Genomic DNA, 24,194 nt, shown 5'->3' with positions numbered 1-24,194 from the left:
GGAAAAATTAAAAAATGCGAAAGTTTTTTTTTTTTTAAGTCAAATTTTCGATTGGGGCGCCGTCACTAGATGACCCCTGGGGTTCCCTCCCTCCCGCTCTGCGCCTCCCTCCTCCTCCTCCTCCTCCTCCTCCGGGGAGGCCCTTCCTGGCTCTCGGCCAAGGCTTGGCGGCTGCCACTCACTCACTCGCTCGCCCACCCGTCCCTCCATCCCTGCACCCGGCCTCTCCCCCTCCGTCCCCGGCGTGGGGGCTGCCGGGATCCGTAGTCCCCTCGCCCTTGGGCTCCACGCCCGCGCGGGGTGCGCGAACTACGTTTCCCAGCGTGGCCTGGCGGGCCGGGCGTTTTGTTTGAAGCGCTCTTCTCCCGGCCATGGAATGAGCGCAGCGGCGGCGGCCGGGCAGGCAGGGGCTCTTCCGCGCAGACCCTGCGCAGCCTGCCTGCGCCCCCGCGGAGATCGGGCGGCAGGATGGAGCCCGGGGATCCCCGCGGAGGCGGAGTGGCGGAGGCGGAGGCTGCCCCCCAGGTAGGGCTGCGTCGGAGGGTTTTTATTTTTGCAATGCTGCATCCGCGCCGGAGGGGACGCATCGGACCGCGGGGAGACCCCTTGGCGGGCGTGCAAGGCAATGCATGCGTGCAGGCGTTGCATGGAGTGCAGTGCAATGCAATGGCAATGCGGCGCCCTGCATGCATGCATGCAACTTCCACCGGCGCTCCGGACTTGGCAGGTGAGGGGGGTCCCCAGTGGGCGGCAGAGAGAGCCGGGAGGGCGAAGAGGAGCCGGGGGGAGCAGCGCTGCTCCCCGAGCCGAGCCCGGGGGGAAACTTCAGCGTCGTTGCGCCGGGTGTTGGAAGCGGAGGCTGGCGGGGGCCCCTCACCTGCAAAACCTGGTCGCCTCTCATATATTTCGTGCATTGCATTCATCGCCTGCTTTCTCCTCCAAGGAGCTCCCGGGGGCGCGCGTGGTTCTCCCCGTGTTATCCTCGCAACAACAGCCCTGCGAGGTGGGTCAGGTGAGTGGCCCAAGGGAGCACCCAGGGATTGTCCTGGCCAGGTGGGGTGATTTGAACCCTGCTCTCTGCCCGGTCTTCATCCTCATTTAGCCCCCACATGTGCATGACTGCATGACTGAGGTTTTCCCCCCTCGTCTTGGCTATGGTGTGAGTCTGTGCTGTTAATTAATGGGGTTCTGCCTTCGGAGAAGATGAGCCAGCCCTCAAGGAGGTGATTATGTAATTTGCTAGCAATTCATGTCCCTCCCGGCGTGACGCTGCGCGCTGACGTCACGGGGCTGTAATGGTGGTGTGCCTCGAGATTTTTTTCATGAAACAAGTGTGCCTTTGCCCAAAAAAAGGTTGGGAAACACTGATCTATGGCTTCCGAAACTCACATCTCCAGCTGTTTTTGGACTACAATTCCCATCATCCCTGACCACTGATCCTGCTAGGTAGGGATGATGGGAGTTGTAGTCCAAAAACAGCTGGAGGGCCAAGTTTGGGAAACCCTGATCTAGTCCAATCCCCTGCAGTTCAGGAATATACAGCTGTCCCATTCAGGAACCATACTTGAACATCAGCCATGCCAGCTGAGGCTGATGGGATCTGGAGTCCAACAGCAGCGGGAAGGCTAGCACTTCCAGGGGTACCTTGGCTGTCGAACGTAATCCATTCCGGAAGACCGTTCGACTTCTGAAACGTTTGACAACCAAGGTACAAAGGGTAGTCTGCAAAGTTAAGGGAGAAAATTGGGGGGGGGGATGCAGTGGAATCCGTTTGACTTCCGAGGCGCGTTCAAAAACGGAAGCATTTACTTCTGGGTTTTCGGTGTTTGAAAACCAAAACATTCAGCTTCTGAGATGCTCGAAAACCGAGGTACCACTGTATTTGAATTCCTTCAGAGGAGAGATCACTGGAGATGTGGTTCACACCCACACCATACATTTAAAGTACAGTGGTACCTCGGGTTAAGAACTTAATTCATTCTGGAGGTCTGTTCTTAACCTGAAACTGTTCTTAACCTGAAGCACCACTTTAGCTAATGGGGCCTCCCGCTGCTGCCGTGCTGCCGCTGCACGATTTCTGTTCTCAACCTGAAGCAAAGTTCTTAACCTGAGGTACTATTTCTGGGTTAGCGGAGTCTGTAACCTGAAGCATCTGTAACCTGAAGCATATGTAACCCGAGGTACCACTGTACACAGCTTCTCTCAAAGAATCCTGGGTACTGTAGTTTGTTAAGGGTGTTGGGAATTGCAGCTTGGTAAGAGGGAAACGACAGTTCCCTGGATTCTTTTTGCTATTATTACTAGAGAAGACTCCCTGGAAAAGACCCTGGTGCTGGGAAAGATGGAGGGCACAAGGAGAAGGGGACGACAGAGGATGAGATGGTTGGACAGTGTTCTCGAAGCTACCAGCATGAGTTTGACCAAACTGCGGGAGGCAGTGGAAGACAGGAGTGCCTGGCGTGCTCTGGTCCATGGGGTCACGAAGAGTCGGACACGACTAAACGACTAAACAACAACAACAACATTTATACCCTGCCTTTCCTCCATGGGGCTCAGGGCAGTGTAGCATTTCCCTCAAGGAAGGGCAAAAGCAGAGCTGGTAAGGATGTGACCTGGTAAGGGAAGCGGTGCGGCTTGGGGAGAGAGTCCTGAGGGCCAGGCGGAGAGTCCTGAGGGGCCATGTCCCTGATGCAGATGATTCTGTAAAGTCAGCAGCACGTTCAGTACTAAAGAGAACAGCAGATCAGGAGAAAAGCAAAAATCAAAGGCGGAAGCAGCCATTTTGATTAAGATCCTAAATCAACACACTATACCTATTTCCCACCCCACTGAGCGACAAATGTCCCTATTTGGAGCTTGGTGTTCTCTCCCTGCCCCCCAGCCCATTTCCCCCATCTATATTACTTTCTGAGCACGTTGATTGTGACCTAAATTGCTTGCACTGGGATTTTAATTCATTCTCAGCTGCAGTAATCACTTGAATTTAAGATTCTCTTCCCCTCCCAAACACGCAGTTTTACCCTGCAATTTAATCCACAATGCAATTTCCCCCACCGATGGATCCTTTTAATGACACAGCCGCTCCTGCCACAAAGCACTACATCCCTCCCCCATGGAGTTTCCTTTATGCGTTTCATGTCATTTCAACATTATTGGAGAATCTAATGAACTCGGAGCTATCTGGTTCAGCTGCCATTGTGCGGGCCACGGAGGAGGGTTTCACTTCACGCGGTCTCCATCTTTGTTTTATTTCAGTTGTAGGTGTTTTCGTTTGCGGGTCGCTGGGTCCATCATCTCTCTCCCTCCCCCCCCCCCCGTGCTTTTTCTTCTGATGTAGTCCACTGGCTAGGGATGCGGGTGGCACTGTGGGTTAAACCACAGAGCCTAGGGCTTGCCGATCAGAAGGTCGGCGGTTCAAATCCCCGCGACGGGGTGAACTCCCGTTGCTCGGTCCCTGCTCTTGCCCACCTAGCAGTTCAAAAGCACGTCAAAAGTGCAAGTAGATAAATAGGTACCAATCTGGTGGGAAGGTAAACGGCGTTTCCGTACGCTGCTCTGGTTCTCCAGAAGTGGCTTAGTCATGCTGGCCATATGACCCGGAAGCTGTACACCGGCTCCCTCGGCCAATAAAGCAAGATGAGTGCCGCAACCCCAGAGTAGTCTGCGACTGGACCTAATGGTCAGCGGCCCCTTCACCTTTACCTAGTCCACTGGCCGCTGTCACTTGGATAAGGAAAGAGGAGAAAACAGCTGATCACCTGTCTTTTTCATCTTCTAAGATCTTGAATTCGGGTTATGCTGATGTTAAGCCTGGAAGACACACTAAAGGATATGGATCAATGCTAGGCTGGGTCAATCAACATTGGGGAAGGGCTTCAGCTCATGTGGTAGAGCAGGCATAGGCAAACTCGGCCCTCCAGATGTTTTGAGACTATAATTCCCATCATCCCTGACCACTGGTCCTGTTAGCTAGGGATGATGGGAGTTGTAGTCCCAAAACATCTGGAGGGCCGAGTTTGCCTATGCCTGTGGTAGAGCATCTGCTTTGCATGCAGAACGTCCCTGGTTCTTTTTCCTTTTTTGAAATAATTTTTATTTGATTTTACAAGTGTAGAATTACAACAATACAAAATACATATCCATACTTAGAGATTTCTCTGAATCTCCAGACTTCCCACCCTCCGTAGGTCCTTTTGTCAGCCTTTTGAACTGCATATTATTTCATAATCCATGTTTTATATCTCTCCATATTCATGATATTCGCTACATTACAAGTGTTATTAAAATCCTGCTAATGTTTTCATCAGCTTACAGTGGTCTCCTAAACAAATTATATTTTTTTCCCATTCTTTATTGAAGTTTTTCTTGCTTCCTGAGCTTTCAGGTCAGTTTTGCCATTTCGGCATACTCCAACAGCTTGGTTTGCCATTCCTCTCTGGTAGGGACTAGGTCTTCTTTCCTTCTCTGGGCTAGTAGCATCAGTGCAGCTGTAGTTGCATACATAAAAAGTCTGCTCCTCTGGGATATCGGTACCTACAATTCCTAATAAAAAAGCTTCTGTTTTTTTAAAATACAGGTTATTTTAAACATTTTAAAAAATTCATTATATATCATCTCCCAGAATGCTTTTATTTCCTTACGCGACCACCACATATGGTTAAAGGTACCTTCTTTCTCTTTACATTTCCAGCAGGTATTTGTACTTCAGAAGATCCCTGGCTTCTCCATGTAGGGCTGGGAATATCCTCTGCCTGAACTCCTGGAAAGCCATTGACAGCCAGTGTAGACATTACTGATGGTCTGACTCATTGTAAGGCATATCCCTATGTTCCTAGGTACAAAAGGCAGCAGAATGTGGGACTGAGGTGGCGTAGTGAGCTGGGCCAATGCAAATGGAGGAGGAGGTGCCGTTTTTGAACACTCCTTCATGTAAAAATTTACTGCAAGTAGAAAATGAGTCCATGAAGGAGGAGGGTTCTAGTTCTGTCCTCCCCCTGCTGTGCTAGGTTTCTATAGAATTATTTCTATTTTTACATAGGGACACATTTGTATGCTTCACACCCACCCCCCCACACACTCCACTGGTCATTGGTACAGCATCACTAGCTTCTCAGGGGTCCCCCACCTCATTCTTCCAGCCGTAAGTATAATCTGGTGGGTATGGTGCAAAAACACAGCCATGCACTTGAGCAGGTCAGCCAGAGCTTGGTTCACCTCTGGATTTCAGCGGTGTCCTGGGTGATTGGTTTTTCAGTGGGCTCCAGTCCTCTTGGTACCATGCTGCCCCCTCCCCTATGAGCCACAGAACCAGAATTTAGCATGTAAAACAAGCAAACAGAGGCCAATTTTATCTTCCCCCAGGCCCCTCTGTGAATGAAGTGAGAGGTGAGCAGCTACTAGGAAAGGGCCTTTTCAGTGATGGCACCCTGCTTATGGAATGCCGTCCCCAGCAGTGGCGGAGCTTCAGGCTCAGGCACCGGGGGGGGGGGGGCAGAGAGCAGGCAGGGGTGGGGCTGACACAGCCTACGGGTGTGTGGCGCACCGCCCACAGGGGCGTGGTGGATGTCCTGGGGGCGTGGCAACTCGACCACAGGGGCGTGGCACACAGCCTACGGGTGTGTGGCGCCCAGCACTGGCAGGGGGCAGCCACGATGGCACTCCACCAGGATCATGCTGTTGGGGGTGGTGCGCTCCCCCCCACTCCTCTTCCTCCACCACTGCTCCCCAGAGACGCTCACCTGGCAACAGGAAACCTGTGGCCCTGCAGCCGTTCCTGGACTGCAACTCCCATCATCCCTGACCATTGGCTATGCTGGCTGGGGCAGACGGGAGCTAGAGTCCAAGAATATCTGGAGGTTTGCCAGGTTCCCCACCTCTGGCTTACACTATGATCTTTAAGCTGCCAGCTTGAGGACATTCTGGTTCTCCCAGGTTCTTTGCAGCACAATCCCACCCAGCTCTTCAGTTTCTGCACCAAGTTCCCCCTTGCTGGCATTTATGCTGCTTTTATTTGTTACAGTTGCTGTGCTTTATGCTTATTTTAGATGTGCTCTGCTTTGCCAGGCTTTTGTTGGTTTCATAATTTATCTTGATTTTAGAGGTTTTTATTGAGAACTGTATTTTATTCCTTACAGAAACCGCCCAGAGCACTTAGGTGGATGGGCGGCATAAAGATGAAACGAATGAATGAATTGGTTTCATTTATACAGGTAGGAGGCTCCTTTTGCCACTGGATGACACATAATTGGGATTGCCTTCCCCCATAATTTTCTTTTTTCATCTCATCTTGCCTGTTTATTTGTATGTATGTTGTTTCCCCATGAGATTGTGCCCAAAGTGGCCCACAACAACTCAAATAAACAGCAACAACTAAAAAACATGAGAAACAATTACAAATCATAATATAAATAAATGTGCACACACAAAAACCAATCCATGCAACATTTTGAAAAACAATGCAGGTAAATTACCATATTTTTCGCTCTATAAGACGCACCAGACCACAAGACGCACCTGGTTTTCGGAGGAGGAAAACAAGAAAAAAAATATTCTGAATCTCAGAAGTCAGAACAGCAAGAGGGATCGCTGCACAGAGAAAGCAGCGATCCCTCTTGCTGTTCTGGCTTCTGGGATAGCTGCACAGCCTGCATTCGCTCCATAAGACGCACACACATTCCTCCTTACTTTTTAGGAGGCAAAAAGTGAGTCTTATAGAGCAAAAAATACGGTATTTTCAACAGCCAGTGGTTCTCAACCTGTGGGTCCCCAGGTGTTGTTGGACTACAACTCCCATCATCCCTGAGCTCTGGCCTTGCTAGCTAGGGCTGATGGGAATTGTAGTTCAACAACATCTGGGGACCCACAGGTTGAGAAAGGCTGGTAGACTAAACAACATTGTATAAAGCAATACAAAAGAGCAAGCCTAGTTTTTAAACTTAGCACAGGACAAATGACTGCATACCCACTATATGTTTAAGGCACACACCCTGCTTGGGAACTGTAGTCTGCTCTTCACAAAACAGCATATTATTATTTCTACCCTGCCCATCTGGCTGGGTTTCCCCAGCCACTCTGGGCGGCTCCCAACAGCATTAAAAGCACAATAAAACATCAAACATTAAAAACTTCCCTAAACAGGGCTGCCTTCAGATGTCTTCTAAAAGTCAGGTAGTTGTTTATTTCCTTGACATCTGGTGGGAGGGCATTCCACAGGGCGGGTGCCACTACCGAGAAGGCCCTCTGCCTGGTTCCCTGCAACCTCACTTCTCACAATGAGGGAACCGCCAGAAGGCCCTCGGCGCTGGACCTCAGTATCCGGGCTGAACAATGGGGGTGGAGACTATCCTTCAGGTATACTGGGCCGAGGCCGTTTAGGGCTTTAAAGGTCAACAGCAACACTTTGAATTGTGCTCAGAAACATACTGGGAGCCAATGTAGGTCTTTCAGGACCAGCGTTATATGGTCTCAGCCGCCACTCCCAGTCACCAATCTAGCTGCCGCATTCTGGATTAGCTGCAGTTTCCAAGTCACCTTCAGTGGTAGTCCCATGTAGAGCGCATTGCAGTAGTCCAAGCGGGAGATAACTAGAGCATGCACCAGTCTGGCAAGACAGTCCACGGGCACAATTCCCAGCTGGTGGGAATTTGGATTGTGCTGGTGATGAAGCTCACATTAGCCTCCCATCCTTACTGTCACTTATACTGCTTTCCACAGCATGCTTTTCTTCCCAAAAGCCAGCCCAGGAGGATGGGCATGCAGTTCTTAGGCAGTCCTCCATACAAACATTGGCAAGTCTGAACTCTACTTAGCATCAGGGAGGATTTCATTAAGTGGTTTGAGGGCCTTCTCTGCACCTAATCTGCCGTGCAGATGGATGGGCAATGGACCAGCAGGAGCTGGAGCTCCAAGCCCTGAGCACATCTCATCTTGAATGAGAGCCTTGTGCAGACTGTAGAGTAAAGCTCAAATCTGGAGCCCTGTGTGGATATTCACTGTTTCCATGAAGGGGTGGATGTCACAGACCCTCCAAGTGTCTCTATTTTCCAGAGACAGTCCCAAATTTACAGAAGCCATCACGGTTTCTGATTTGAACCCATTTTCCCTTAAGATGTCCCTATTTTCACCGGAGAAATGTTGGAGGGTATGGAGTTATGCAATCTCCAAGCCAAGGAGATAAGTAACTATACATCCTTTAGAAGACACCTGAAGAGAGCCCTGTATAGGGAAGTTTTTATGTTCAATGTTTTATTATGTTTCTATATACGATGGAAGCCACCCAGAGTGGCTGGGGCGACCCAGTAAGATGGGCGGGGTATTATTATTTTTATTATTATTAAAAAGGACTCATATTCCTATTTTCATAGCAGAAATGGGGGGTTGGGGTATGATGCCATGGCCCAAAAGGAAACGAAGGAAGCAAGGAGGAAAACAAAGGGCTGAAGTCAGAGCTACAATTCCCAGAGTGGTTTAACAGGCATTCCCACTTCCCATGGGAATTCTGGGAATTCTGCAGCTCTGTGATGGGGGAAAGGGTCTCCTAACATGTCTCTGCACCTTTAACAAGCCACACTTCCTGGGATCCTTTGGGGCAAGAAGCCATGGCTGTTTAAAATACCGCATTTTTTGCTCTATAAGACTCACTTTTTCCCCTCCTAAAAAGTAAGGGGAAATGTGTGTGCGTCTTATGGAGCGAATGCAGGCTGCGCAGCTATCCCAGAAGCCAGAACAGCAAGAGGGATTGCTGCTTTCACTGCGCAGCGATCCCTCTTGCTGTTCTGGCTTCTGAGATTCAGAATATTTTTTTTCTTGTTTTCCTCCTTCAAAAACTAGGTGTGTCTTGTGGTCTGGTGCATCTTATAGAGCGAAAAATACGGTAGTTTAATACTGCTTTAAATGTATAGTGCAGATGGGCGCCTAAGAAGAAGGAAGCTGCTGATTGTAAATAAGAAGGCAGGCAGGCAGGCAGGTGGGACAGACTGAAGCTGGTGATTTCACCCTCAAGGATCAGCCTCAGCTACTGCCCTGAGCTCTTTCCCTGCAGCCTGGATGGAAATTACAATAAGGAATTGCATCCTCCTCTGGATGGCTTTTTGCTCAGCCTGGCTCTGTTCAATGGTTGTGGCTTTTTGGCTCTTCATTACAGCTCAGGCTTCTCCCTCCTCCAGATTTCACTCTTTCTCATCTCCTTTCCGCACAAAAAAGGAGACTTAAATCAAAACAAAGGAGTTACGAGCACAATTAGCAGAGCAAATGGAAGTGAGGGAGAAGAAAGCAAGAGAGCTGTGAAGTAGGGGGTGTCTCCCCCTTTCTCTCTCTGCTGGCAAGAGTGTTATTAGGCACTCACAAAGATTCCTTATTAAATGCCTTTTGACATCAAGTAGGAAATTATAGGACGTGTGCATTCATTCACTCACTCAGGTGACAATTGAGCCCTGGCTGCCACACTCAGGGAGGGGGGGACGTGGGGGGAGGATAATAAAGGAGATACTGGAAGAAAAGGAAAAGACAGCAGGTTTATAAATCATGTTTCCAAAGCTTTTTCCCTCCATCGAGCAACAATACCTCTTAGATCCGAAACAAGAGATGGAAATGAGAAAAGCCGATGGCGGCTTAAGCACAACACTGCATCTCTGTATTTATTTAATCCTTTCCAACATCAGATGCATGGGGCTGCCCTTGAAGACTGTTCAGAAATATCGGTTGGTTCGGCCCTATTATCTGGGGCTACACACATCCCATATAGTCCAAGCACATGACTTCATGCAATCCTGGGAACTGCAGTTCACTCAACGCAGCACTCTTCCCAGCACTCTTCACAAAACAACAGGGTCCAAGATTCTTTGGGGGAAGTCATGTGCTTTAACTGCATGGGGCGTAGGTGCCAACTCCCTGGGGCCCTGGGTGCCTGAGCACCCACAAAAGTCCCCATGAAGGGACAGGGCACCCACAATTTTTGATGCCAGGGCCATCCAACCTGGGCACACACAATTGTGGGGCCAAGTTGGCACCCCTGGTATGGGGTATGAGCAGCAAGAGACTTGCTGGACCAGTTCTATTTGGCCTTTGTCAAAGGAGCTTCACTGGCTTCCAGTGCATCACTGGGAACTATCTGAGGTGTTCGTTATAATCTCACAAACCCAAAGCCACAAGGGAGAAGCAACCATTTCCCCCTTTCCATTTAAAAAAGGTGATCAGGGAGAGACAATGCAAGAGAAAGTCTACCTCCACCTGCCACCCAACTCCAGCAATGGAATGTTCTCTCCAGTGAGGCCTGCCTAACATCTTTTCAGCTCCAGGTTAAGACCTTTCTCTTTTCCAAGGCATATGTGGATTGTGACAGTTTATCATGGCTCAGAGACCACTGATCATTTCACTGGTGCTACTGCTATGATTCTGATGCTGTTATTCGTTAGTGCACTGATTATTGCTATTTTCTGTAATGTTATTCTGTTTGTAAGCTGCCTATAGACTATTTTTGTATTAGCTAATAAACAAAATCATCAGCATCATCTGTTTGGGACCTGGGCACTTGAAATAGCTAACCTTAAAAAAGAATTATCTGCTGCCCCATGATTTTAATTGATCAATGAACCAACTAAATCCTGCAGCCTTTATTGTTATGTTGTGCTTTTTTTGGCCACTGCTTACAGATTTTTAAATATTAAGCATCTTAGAAGCTTTTTTAAATATAAGACCCCATCTTAGCACTATACATACATTTAAAGCAGTGCCACACCACTTTAAATAGACGTGGCTTCCCCCACAGAATCCGGTTTGTTAATGGTGTTGAGTGTTGTGAGGAGAGCCCCTGTTCCCCTACAGTTGCCAGTTAAACCAATTCGGAGAATGGAATGGGGGGGGGGGGGCAGCAGCCTTAGCAAACTACACTTCCCAGGATTCCTTGGGGAGCGGGGGAGCCCTGACTTTTAAAGTGGTATGACACTGCATTAAATGTAGAGTGCGGACGTGACCAAAATTAGTAAACACATGGGGTGTGTGTGTGTGTGTGTGTGTGTGTGTGTAAAAATTTCAAACGGTGAGGCGAGGGGATCAACGAAAGGCAGAAAAGTAGGTAGCGATTGGGCTCCTGACGACGAAAGCACCGATTATGGGGCGGAGGCGGGTGGATCTCCCAGCAGCCCACCCCGCCCCTTGCGCCGCTTGAAGCTTCATCAGCCCCACCCACCAGTTTAACGTCACACTTCCCGCCCCTTGGCCCCGCCCACCTCTTGTCCCGTGCCTGAGAAAAAAGTGGAAACTGGCTACTTACTTGCATGTGGGGAGCGGTGGGGCGCCCCGTTGTTGAACTGCGACGTCATGCCTGGTCCTGTACGGATGCCCTCTCGGGAGGAGGCTCTGCTAGGCAGATCTGAGGCAATCGTAGTGTCAGGTACGGGAAGAGGGAGACCCACGCGTGTCCCTGTATTTTCGTGGGGTGGGTGCAGCCGAGGTGGGAGGGGGCTTAAGAAATCCCCACCCACCATGATCAGCTATGCTTTCTGCCCTTTACCCGCCCAAATCTATCTCACAAGGCACAAGCGCCTTCCTGCTAGGAAAAAAGGGAACGCCAGTCAGTTAAGGCAGGGAAGCTCCCCGTGGGGTTTGCTCCCGCGTAGACCTGCACGGGACCGGCAGAGAAGAGCAAGGAGGAAGGCATCCAACGCCGTGTAGCTCAAGAGGATCGTTAGATCCCAGGTCCTGAGTGCGGAGATTGCAGGAGGGATCCTGCGCGCGCACACGCGCGCACTCCCGTGAGAAGTTTTGAGCCTCCAGGAGCTCTTGGAATGTGCGTTGTTTTGTGGTTTGCAAATTGGCTCTGACGCATGACGCTCCCGGGGCAGAGAAGTCGGGAGCTGGGATTTGCACCCCAAAATCAGTTACGGGCGTGCAAGCTTCCGTTCGTTATCCAAGCTGCTCACGAGTCTGTGTAGAATAAGGGGCTGGGTGCATGGGCTTAGCCAAGGGATGGCAGGGAGGGGCAGCTGCCCCCCCCATCAATAAAAATATATAGCAAACGGAGGTTCTGCCCCCACTAACAAAAGGTCTGTGCCCCCTAACAAAAATCCTGGGTGTTGAGAGACTATGGTTCTTCCAAAATGGTGGGTCTAGGGGAGAGTGTGGGGGCCCCTCCTCCTTTTCCAGGCTGACTATTGTCCTTTGCATGTTACCTGCAAAGCTGAACTTTTCGGTGGAGGTGAATAGTATGAGATGTAGAAGACTTCTTCCTATAAAAGACTGATGAGTCAATGTGGTGTAGAGAATGTCTCACAGGTCACATTAGTGCCATCATACATTTAGAGCACATGACTCCCCCCAGTGAATCCTGGGAGCTGTCGTTTACTCCTCAGAGAACAGTTCCCAGAACTTTGAACAACCCAAAGGTTCCCAGGGTTCTTTAGGGGAAGTCCAATGCTATACAGTGGATGTGACCTCAGACTATGGCTGCGGGGAACCCGGGTCCAGATCTCCGTGCCCAGCCACAAAAAACTCACTGGATGACTTTGGGACAACCTACCTTACAGAGTTGTTGTGATATTAACACTGAGAACCGTGCATGCTGTGCTGATCTCCCTGGTGGAAGTGGGACAGGAATGTAAAGCAGTGTAATAAAGTGATTTTTGACAGGAAAAGTGCAAAAGCTGAAGTCCAAGGGAGACAGCGTGCTTGACCTCATTGCTTCCTGAAGCTCACACAGTCTAAAGTTCTAGTTTGTGCATGCAGTAGATAAGATTGTAAAGCCTCCTTGTCTGTTCCATTTCTAATTAGCACTAAGGAGCTGCCTGGTTAAATGTTTCCCCATTTGGCAAAGAAGGGATTTTACACATTCAAAACAATATCAGGGAGAAGGCTAAGCTAGAACTCCTCACCCTGATTTCTAGTTCGGATCCCTCACCCAGAGAAAAGTAATTCATCTCTGTCCCACCCCCTGCCACCATCTGAAGTGGTAGATTCCAAGAGTTGACCATAGCATCAAATGTTTATTACATTTTTTTTTTAAATCCCACCTTTTCCCCAAATAAATGTAGATTGTGTATAGGACCGGGCAATATCTGGTTTTCAATATCGCGATATATCACCAGCTAAGCATCGCGATATACCAATAGATCATGATGTCGGAAATAAGGATGGAGCTATGTAGAGGCATTGGCTGGCTTCACAGTTTCCCCCACATTGTGATTTCTGCATAACAGCCTTGGTCCAGTATACCTGAAGGAGCGTCTCCACCCCCATCGTTCTGCCCGGACACTGAGGTCCAGCTCCGAGGGCCTTCTGGCAGTTCCCTTGCTGCAAGAAGCCAAGTTGCAGGGAGCCAGGCAGATGGCCTTCTCAGTAGTGGCACCCGCCCTGTGGAACGCCCTCCCACCAGATGTCAATGAGAAGAACAACTACCAGACTTTTAGAAGACATCTGAAGGCAGCCCTGTTTAGGGAAGCTTTTAATGTTTAATAGACTATTATATTTTAATATTTTGTTGGAAGCTGCCCAGAGTAGCTGGGGAAACCCAGCCAGATGGACGGGGTATAAATAAAAAAAATATTATTATTATAACACACATACACACACCGTGATTCATGGTATCTTGCTAGGTCAAAAATTATGAAACAGATATCAAGATATAGACTTCCTATGGACTGGTTTTGGATGAAATATTGCCCAGCTGTAATGGTGCTCATGCCCCCTTCCCTTCTCATTTGCTCCTCATGGCAACACTGCAAGGTGGGTTAGGCTAAGAGATAGGAAACTGCCTCATGCAAAGTGCACATCTAGCTCATTGTTTACACCAGTGGTAGTGAACCTCTGGGTTCAGCTATGCTCACTGGACCTCCCTGTTTGGCCCGTGAGGCCATTTTGGATAAACCGCACCCACCTGCCACACACCTAGTGTCATGTATGCTGTCAGAGGCAGAGCTGGTAGCGCTTTGTGAGACCAACTGATCCGCTGATTTTCAGGGATTTGAAGTGCCACAGAGGGCTGTATGCAAGCTCCGACCATCACCCGATAGTTGGGCTTAGACCTGCACAGCTTAGGTGTGATGTGCTTAGGTGCACATCAGATGAGCGAAAATGGATTGCTTGATGTTGCTGCAAAGTCAGGTGATTGGTAGGTGGGCAGCCTTGCAAGGGAGAGGGGAGATAAGGATCTGGTCTGTCAGCTGAATCCAGTTCCTAACCCCTGGCCAAACCCTCAATACCAAGGATGGGGAACTTGTGGTCCTCTGGCTCCCACCAGCCCCAGTCAGCATGGATGTCAGGGACGACAAAAGAATCAAGCAACATTGGAAGGACCAAAGGTTTCCTAGCTCTGCTCTTCCTTGGCTGGTAGCTCTAAAACCCTAGAAGTCTTCCCTAGTCCTACTTAAGGGATACTGGGGCAGTCTGCATGCAAAGCATGTGATTTGCCACGCTTACTCTGAGATGGTGTAGCCACTGCGCCACACTTCCTCTGTGCTTATAGGAGTTAGAACCAATTAGAAAGCAAAACTGGCCTTTCAGAGCTTGGTGCCCCAGTCTTCTTTTGTCTGTGCCTTTGTAGATTGGGTCTCAGCTTGCTTTCTGTTAAGGAAGGTGGTGAAAAGAGTGTGGCTTTTATTTTTTAATAGTAAGAGCCTTTGCTCACGTTTCTATCCCGCCCTTAAGGCTATCCTAAGAGTCCTGATGGAGCCAGGCAAAGGCTTATCCAGCATTCTGTTTCTAGAGTGGGCAACCACTGGGTACTTGTGGGAAGACCCTAATAATAATAATAATAATAATAATAATAATAATAATAATTATTTATTTATACCCCGTCCATGTGGCTGGGTCTCCCCAACCACCCTGGGCAGCTTCCAACAAAGTATTAAAATACAGTGGTCTGTTAAACATTAAAAGCTTCCCTAAACAGGGCTGCCTTCAGATGTCTTCTAAAAGTCTGGTAGTTGTTGTTCTCTTTGACATCTGGTAGGCGGGTGTTCCACAGGGCGGGTGCCACAACTGAGAAGGCCCTCTGCATGGTTCCCTGTAACTTGGCTTCTCACAGTGAGGGAACCGCCTGAAGGCCCTCAGAGCTGGACCTCAGTGTCCGGGCAGAATGATGCAGGGCGGAGATGCTCCTTCAGGTATACTGGGCCGAGGCCAAGCAGGACATGAATGTGAAAGCCCTCTCCCACTGTTGTTCTCCAGCAACTGGGATTCAAGAGGGATATACCGCCTCCGATCCAGGATTTGGTATGATGAGCCATTGTGATGAGCGCCCACCGATATAGCCTTGAGGTCCATGAATTTGTCTAATCCTCTTTGGAAGCCTTCCAAGTTGGTGGACATCACTAGCTTTTGAGAGGGCAAATTCCATCATTGAACTACGGCACTGTGCAAAAAGATGCTTTCTTTTCTCTGTCCTGAATTTTCAGCTTCATGGGATGATCCTGAATTCTAGTATTACGAGAGGGGAGGGAGGTAAACCACTCCCTTTCCACTTTCACCACACCAGGCACATTAGTTTTACAGTGGTACCTCGGGTTACAGACGCTTCAGGTTACAGACTCTGCAAACCCGGAAGTAGTACCTCAGGTTAAGAACTTTGCTTCAGGATGAGAACAGAAATCGCACAGCGGCAGCTGGAGGCCCCATTAGCTAAAGTGGTACCTTTAGCGGACAATATGCAGCTAGATGGACCAGTGTTCTGATTCTGTATGAGGCAACTTCCAGTGCTCTTAATATTTTCATAGCGTTCATTAGCACTGTGACTGAGCAACATGCTCAAGAACTGTGTGTGAAAGTAATGTCATTATGAGCTGGACAGGGTAGATTGGACATGTGCTCTCAGTAGAGGAAAAGCTCTGAGCTACATTGCTTCAGATCCTGAAGGTCCAACTGAGTTCTTCTTACAAGCAATAAAAGAAAATAATGACTTGACCATCATTTGATGCCCTTTGCATTTCAGATAAGCTTTGTTGATCACCTGGAGATGGCGTGAGCATGTTTTATGCTCGCTCCATAACTTGTGTTATCTATTATTATTATTATTATTATTATTATTATTATTATTATTATTATTATACTTTGTGCTGGAATGAATGGGTGGGTGGTTATATGCATTAGGGTGGGGGGAACTGCTTGCTGATTTCCCAGCTGCTCTTCCCAAGAGAGTGTCATCCCTGTTTACATTCTGAACATGTGCCAAGGGCCTGTGCTATGGAATGATACTGATTGGGGATGGGGTATACTGCACTCTCCATGGCAACAGATAAGTGTTGCTAGGAGACAGCGGAGGAATAAAAGGCTGGGAGGGATGCCCGGCAGCCTTCGTACCCCTCCTCCTCCTCGTCTTCCACTCTCTCTCCCCAAAGTGTCTTTTGGAACAAGATTATTCCTGAAACGTGGCGACTGTCATTGCAACCATCACATGGTAGCGCAAGGCGGTGGAGGAGTTGGGAGCATCTGAAGACTAGGTTTCTTTCTTTGCACATCTACCATGCAATGGTGTCAGTCGCCATTAACCCCTGTAGTCTTGCCTGGTACAAAGGCACTTGTATGACCTTCTGCCATGTCTGTAAGAAAGGAAAATGTGCTCATCACAGGAAGCTGCCTTCTGCTGAGTCCCATTGTCTACACAGGCTGGCAGTGACTTTCCAAAATTTGAGTCTCTTCCATCACAACCCGAAGATGTTGGGGACTGAACTGGGCACCTTCTATAAGCTGAGCAGATGCACACTTAAAGCACCCTTTAATATTTTTTGTTGGAAATTGTAGTTTATCCTTTACAGAGCTACAATTCCCAGTGCTCTTGAAGACTACAGTTCCTATGATTCTTTAAATGTATGATGTGTATGCAGCCTAAGTATTTGCATGGGAACTTTGGAAGCTGCCTAACCCTGAGTCAGACCATTGGTTCCTCTAGTGTAAAGGGACCCCTGACCATTAGGTCCAGTCGTGACTGACTCTGGGGTTGCGGCGCTCATCTCGCTTTATTGGCCGAGGGAGCTGGCGTACAGCTTCCGGGTCATATGGCCAGCATGACTAAGCCGCTTCTGGCGAACCAGAGCAGTGCACGGAAACGCCGTCTACCTTCCCGCCGGAGCGGTACCTATTTATCTACTTGCACTTTGACATGCTTCCGAACTGCTAGGTTGGCAGGAGCAGGGACCGAGCAATGGGAGCTCACCCCGTCTCGGGGATTTGAACTGCCGACCTTCTGATCGGCAACTCCTAGGCTCTGTGGTTTAACCCACAGCGCCACCCGTGTCCCTATTCCTCTAGCTTACTAATGTCTAAATTGACTGGTAGTAGCTCTCAAGGAGGAACGGTTAAGGGAGCTGGGCATGTTTAGCCTGGAGAAGAGGAGGTTAAGGGGTGATATGATAGCCATGTTCAAATATATAAAAGGATGTCACATAGAGGAGGGAGAAAGGTTGTTTTCTGCTGTTCCGGAGAAGCGGACACGGAGCAATGGATCCAAACTACAAGAAAGAAGATTCCACCTAAACATTAGGAAGAACTTCCTGACAGTAAGAGCTGTTCGACAGTGGAATTTGCTGCCAAGGAGTGTGGTGGAGTCTCCTTCTTTGGAGGTCTTTAAGCAGAGGCTTGACAACCATATGTCAGGAGTGCTCTGATGGTGTTTCCTGCTTGGCAGGGGGTTGGACTCGAGGGCCCTTGTGGTCTCTTCCAACTCTATGATTCTATGATTCTATGAAGGGTTTCAGGCATGGAATCTCTCCCAGTCCTACATGGAGCAGGCAGGGTTTGTACCTGGGACCTTCTGCATGCAAAATTAGATGCTCTGCTACTGAGCCACAGCCCCTTTGTTTTAGATTATGAATGCAATGCAGAAGATGATGCTGGGTGTTGCTATAGTTCCGTTGACCAGAAGATGTACCCTACTGAATTGGAATGGAGGTCCATCCAGCCCACCGTGGCAAGTTAGATTATTCTGTGCTTTGCAACGGAGAAGATTCCCAGCTTTAGTTCCTGGCATCTATAGATAGGGCTGGAAAAGACCTTCAGTCTCGACCGCTGATCACTCACGGTGTGGCTCTGCCTCACCTTGGACTGCCCAAGTCAGAAGGGGGAAGATGAGGGTCTGCAGAGTGGATGTTTGCTGAGCGCAAGGGGCATGGTGGTGAATTCAAGAGCCTTGCTGAGGATGTACGTATTGCCAGATTCAAAACCTTGGAGACTGATGGAAGAGGATGCTGGTGAAGGCACAACAAAGCAGGCCCGGGAAGGGTTGTAGCTCAGTGGCAAAGCATGTACCTTGCATTCTGAAGCTTCCTTGCTCAACACTTGGTGGAAGCCTAGGCATGGTCACACAGAAGCAGGACCCAGGGTGGTCACTGAGACTTGTTCCAGGTAAATGTGCCTATGATTGCAGCCGCCAGTTTTTTGTTGCAGCTGACTAACACAGTCAACTCTCTGGAACTCATAATCTTGAAACAGCACCGGTGCTCTTTCTACTCAGATGGCCAGTTTGCCACCTCGACAGTGCAAGAAGATCTTGGAATGTGTCTCAGCTGAACTGGTTGCAAACTGACTTTGCTCCTCAGTCAGGTTTTTTTCCTTGCAAACAGACCAGGTTTTTTAAAACAATAACAACTCCCTATTCTGGTTACTCCCCTGTTTCTTAGAAAACCAAACCAAACTGCTACTTTACTCTCAAGCAAGTCATGGAGCGTTTTGTTTCATATGCTTATCAGTATTCCTAGACTTCGGAACTCCCTCCCATCACCTTCTGACGGCAGGTGAAGACTTTTTTGTTTCCACAGGCTTTGAGGAACTGACTGCTTTTAATGACAGGGCTGGTGCTGTAGTGTTAACTGTAACCATCCATATGGTTTTAGATCCTAGATATTCAGCAGGTTCCCTCTGTGCCAACTTTTAAATGCCTGCCTTCTCTATTCCGCCAGGCCTATGCAGGATAATACATCTCCCACAATAGTTGCCTTGTTTCTTTTTTTCTTTTTTCTTTTAACTAAAAAAAAAAACTTTTTATGATATTGTTTGGCTTTCAGTTTTTGCATTGTTGCAAACCGCTTTGATACCCCCCCCCCCGATATAGCGGTATATAAATGAATAAATAAATAAAGCAAGCTTTAATTCTACCAATGTTTAATTGTGTGTGTTTTTTAAATGACTGGCTTCCCCCCCTGTGTTTTGAGTTGTTCTAATTTTTACCTTCAGGTCCCGTATGGGAAAAAGGCGGGGTATAAAAAAAACACACAAATAAACAAATACTTTATATTTCCTTCTGTTCCCCTGGGTACAAAACTTTGCAGCAGTGCCAAGCAAAACAGTGTTACTAGTCTGGGAGAGATTCATATCAGGTACTTAGAGCAAGCAAGGTATAAATTTCAGTAGTAGATAGGTAGCCGTGTTGGTCTGCCATAGTCAAAATAAAAAAAATTCCTTCCAGTAGCACCTTAAAGACCAACTAAGTTAGTTCTTGGTATGAGCTTTCGTGTGCATGCACACTTCTTCAGATACAGATTCTTCAGGTATAAATTCAGATTCTTCAGGTATAAATTTGTTATTGAAGTAGTAGCCGCCAGGGATCAGGAATGATGGGAGTTGTATTCCATCTGGAGGGCCACAAGTTCCCGACCTCTGCCTTAGGAAGAACTATTAGCAGCTTGGTGTTTTGGCTCCTTGGCTAATCCTGATCTCTTCTTCGGTGTGTGTTGTCTGGACACACAAAACACGCGTGCGCATCCTGCCGCAGAACTGGCATGTTGAATGTAAATTTGCTCATTGTCTCCCCTTCTCCTCCTGCCTTTACCGAGTTGTTCTTTCTCTCTCCTCCCTTTCTCTTTCTCTCGCTTTCTCTTGGTCCCATGATGCTTTGCACCTCAGCAAGCTGATGCCATATAAAAAGAGTGGCTGTTTTCCTGCCCGTTCTTCTGATGGCAGAAGGGGGGAAGCAACCCTGGCACCGTTTGGAGGCGAAAGTTGCCAGGCTTCCGACAAGGTCCTCCTTGTCTTGTTTTCTCTGGCTTTCTTTATCTCCCTCCCACCCCTTTCCCTGACACCCAGAACCTCTTGTGGATAGAGGGCACGAGGCGGGCACCCACAGGAGTCCAGGGCGGGTACTGGCCTGAAGGAATTGGGGGACCACGCACCAGAGGAGGTAAGCTTCTTTGCTTCTGCTCTGTTCTTTTCTTTATCTCTGTGGGTGTTTTTAAATAAATAAACTAGTTGCTGTGAATGTTTGGATCTGCCTACTTTTTTTTTTTGGCTAGCTTTCTGGGTTCCGCCAGGCAGGCGTAGAGCGAAAAAGGGGGGGGGGAGGGTGGCATAGAACCACTCCAGTTGGGATGAAGGTTGGCAGGGAAGCCGTGAGACAGAGGGAGAGAGAGAATAAAGCTGGCACGGGCTGGAGGTCTGCCAAGGATGCTTGGCAGAGATGCCATGGAAGACTGGGGCAGCCTGGACGCGGCGATGTTGTATGGATGGGAGGTGAGGAAGAAATGGTGAAATGCAGAAAGGCAGAGAATAGGAATTGCAGGCTACTGAATTGGACATTTTCTTGTGTCTACATTTTTAATTTTTATTTATTTTGGAGGGGGGATCCATTTCATATTTGATATTTTTCTCGTGGAGGCTGTTGGTTGGCTCGATCTATTTTGCAATATATTTTCAGGCGGAGAGGGGAGGGTTGCGTTTAGGGAATGTGGCAGTTCCTATGCTGATTGAATTGAATCTGGGCCAAGGAAATTATGTAGCCTGCTTGTTCCCGCTCGGAAAAGGGAGTGAGAGTGAGAGAGAAAAGCAGAGAGACAGGGAGGAGTTGGCTGGGAGCTGCCGAGCTGCCTGGCCACTTTGGCAGCCAAAACATCGAGCCGATCCAAGCGGGCCTCCGTGCCTTTGGACTCCTCCTTGGGTTATCTGCTATCTCCCCTTTTGTGGCTCCCCTGCATGGCCCCGGCTTGTTGGGCTCCTGAATGGGCAGCGTCCGGAGTCTGTGGCAGGTAGCTCGGGACAGGTAGGAAAATCGAGGACCAACTCACACATGATGGGTCTCTACCATTTCTTTTTGTTCTGCATGCCAGATGGTTGGGTATATGATTGTGGGCTGGGCTGGCTGAGTCCTAGGAACATATGATGCTGCCTTGTACAGAGTCAGAATCTTGGTCCCTTCTAGCTCTGTATTGCTTACACGGACTGGCAGCACCACTCTCCAGTGTTTCAGATGGTGTTCTTCCCAACCCTACTTGGTGATGCCAGGGATCGAACCGGGAACCTTCAGCTTGCAAAGCAGGTTTTCCACAACCCTTCCCAAGCCTGCTTTGTTATTTCTCGACTGGCATCCATGATTCTCCTGATTTCTGTATTTGGCATTGCATTATCCTCTCCATGGCCCTTTTCCTGGGCAAATTCCACCTTGCAGATCCCTGATTTCCCAACCTTTCCCATTTGCTTTGTGCACTCTGAGGTTTAGGGGCAGTGGAGGCAGCACCACAGGCATGGCTGCATCTTTTCGGGTTTTGGATTGCCAGTGCAATGCACTGCAAAGCGTATCAGGTGGGTGTGGTCCAGAAAGCCAGAGATAAAACGGGGAAATAGCTCTCTGCTATAGGGCAGCTTGGGTTGGCTGGAATTCTCCCAATGCAGACATGTGTTAAGGAGAATGTTAGAAAGAGAAGAGAACCACAGACCTTCCCTCAGCTCTTCTTTACATGTTAACACAGTGTTGATTTATTATATATAGCCACCACCTGGCTTGTATGCTATATCCTGAGGTACAGAGAGGCTGGGATGCTTTGAAATGCTAATTTCTCTTTCACTAAGTAAGGATTTAAGGAAGCTGGGCAGGCTATCTTTTTGGATGAGCCTGACCTTTCTGTGACAACGCTGATTTCCTGGTGCCTTTCTTGCCTCTGGAAAATCATGCTTCCTAGTTGTCTCTTTAAAATTTCTCCTTTACAATGAATTCCCGCATGCTGGAGGCCTCGTTTTTTGAGGTTTCAGCCTGCTTGTTTAGGTTTCTGGAAAATTAAATGGGTAGGTAAGGGAGCAAATTCATGTGAACTCTTTAATATTCACGTATGTAACTGCACATGCATTAACTCAAGGCATGGATGGTGAACCAGCTATCTATATGTCGATGGACTCCAGCTCTGATCAGCTCCAGCCCTTTTGGCCAAGAGGTCAGGGATAATGGGCTCTGGAGTCCAGCAACATCTGGAGGGCCACAGATCCCATATCTCTGCATGAAGGCAACATCGTCTCCCGCCTTGTACAGCGGGCCATTTCACACTCTGCAGCTGGCGAGTTTCCTTTTGAAGTGGGGGCGTGCTGTGGCTTTGCAGTGTACACGTAGCCAAAAGGGAGTGCAGACAGTTCCTTTGTTGTTGTTGTTGTTTAAAAAATGGTATGACTAGACGAGGATGTGGCTCAATTGAAACTTTCTTAGCTGTCCAAACACACAATGGCAAGGCAGCAGTTTCCTACAGAGGCACACAGTGAATTCTTGTATTGCCTCTTGTGTTGGTACTCGGTTCATTTTGTTTGTTCATTTCAGCCATTTGTTTTATGATTCACACATAGAAACCATATATTTCCTTGCTCGCATTTCTTTTTGCCATTTCTTTCTTGTGCCTCTTTTTTTTTTTTTAACCCCTGCCTGCAGTGGCAGCAGCTTGGCTGATCAGGGAGGCAGGAGGGTGCCTGCTTCTTGCAGCCACTGCTGTATTTACCCAGAATCCCCTGTGCTATGACACTGGCACAGGGAGGGGGGAATTGTGGCAGGTGGTGTGGGTAGGGGGAGACCACTTTTGATGGACGGGGGGAGACCACTTTATTTACCTACAGTGCCTGGAATGGCACAGATGATGAGAAGCCTCCCCCTTTGCTGCCAGAGCAGGTGAGCTCTCCTACCTCCAACCGACATGAATGAAAGCGATGAAAAGAATATCCATTCATTCCCCAATGCATTTGCTTCGGAACGAATGAAAGACTGAAACTGATTATCCCTATTCATTGATTTCAAATATGCTTCCTCCCCCCCCCCCAGTTTTCTTTTCATATCCCAGTACATTCAGTTCCATTCTGATATTTAATATACTTTTAAAATTAATAAAGCTTTTAAGCACAGTTTGCTGACACACTGCTTCAAAAGCCACTGCAGGTCAGTCTTAACATTGTGTGATCTTTTCTATAATACATAGTATTTGTTATTAGAATTGTTCTTTGGGAATTTGGGAGGGAAACACTATTTTATTTGTTACAGTTGGCATACTCTTATTTTATTATTCCTCCAAGGAGCTCAATGTGGTATGCATACTTCTCCTCCCTTCATTAAGCCCCACAACAGCCTTGTGAGGTTGGTGAGACTAGGAGATAGTGACTGGCCCAAGTTGACCCAGTGAGCTTCCTGGCTGAGGGCAGATTTGAACCCTGGCCTCCCAGGTCTTAGTCTGCCACTCTTAACTGTTATACCACACTGTATCGCTTAATATTTTACTATATAGCCGGCTTGGATGAATTTTTATTAGGAAAGGAAGCATGCAGCTTTTTAGTTATGTAGTAACATTTAAATATTAGCTTTCCTCCAGGGACATTAAAGCAGCCGCTGTGGCCCTCTCCCCATTTTGTCCTCTAAGCAACCCTGTGAGATCGGTTAATGATTGGCCTCAATTTCACCCAGTGAACTTCATGGCTGAGTGAAAAAAGCTCAGAATGTGCTGTTGGGCAAAGGTTCTTAACTTCTTGAGAATTGTGTGTTGTGTTGTGTGTGTTTAAGGAGTCCCATTTCTAGTGTTCTACAGCTGTGAAGATTTGCAAAGCTTGGCGGGTGGGCTTCAGTCTCCTCCAGCAGGTCTCAAAACCCCCGTGACTCAAAATCAAAATAAATAGTGCAAAAATAAGAGAAATCCTGTATATTTTGCACTGATGTTTCTCAACCCACATCTCTTCCCTGACTACAATGTTTGGTGTTGTTCAGAATGACCACATTGCGTGTGTGAAAGGCGAGCATTGCATGGACACTCAGCCTTCTGCTGTCTTTTTGGCTCCAGGAGTCGTGGCCGTTATTAAGTGTAAAATTCTGTAAAACAGTCCCTATGGTAATTTTTTTTTTTACCTGATAACATGGGTGTATGAATTCCATGGACTCTGCTAATTTCATCCAATAGTTGTTTAAAAGGAGTGATGTAAGAAGACAGAGTTTTCCCTTCTGTCCTATATTCATCACATGCAGTCCTGTTCCTTTTCCATTTCATCTT

At 48.2% G+C, this 24,194-nt stretch overlaps 1 protein-coding gene across 6 annotated transcripts in view; it reads left to right on the top strand.

Annotated features, from left to right (window-relative positions):
- The first annotated feature begins 11,233 nt into the window (after window positions 1-11,233).
- The window catches only part of LOC310710911 (mitochondrial peptide methionine sulfoxide reductase-like), a 46,104-nt gene continuing 33,143 nt past the window's right edge, over window positions 11,234-24,194 (top strand). For 2 of the 6 annotated variants that reach the window (XM_083512253.1, XM_083512250.1), the window contains exon 1: window positions 11,234-11,389. In XM_083512253.1, the coding sequence (XP_083368379.1) occupies window positions 11,317-11,389 (73 nt within the window). In that variant the 5' untranslated portion in view covers window positions 11,234-11,316. Of the gene's footprint in view, window positions 11,390-19,824; window positions 20,099-20,270; window positions 20,428-24,194 lie in introns of those variants that run through there. The other 4 variants (XM_083512252.1, XM_083512249.1, XM_083512251.1 and 1 more) reach the window with 4 other exon arrangements.

Source organism: Podarcis liolepis (assembly GCF_965112155.1).
Source record: "Podarcis liolepis genome assembly, chromosome: 7".
Lineage (NCBI taxonomy): Eukaryota > Metazoa > Chordata > Lepidosauria > Squamata > Lacertidae > Podarcis > Podarcis liolepis.
The sequence above is the reverse complement of the archived record's forward strand: the minus strand, read 5'-3'. Positions and strand labels throughout refer to the sequence as shown.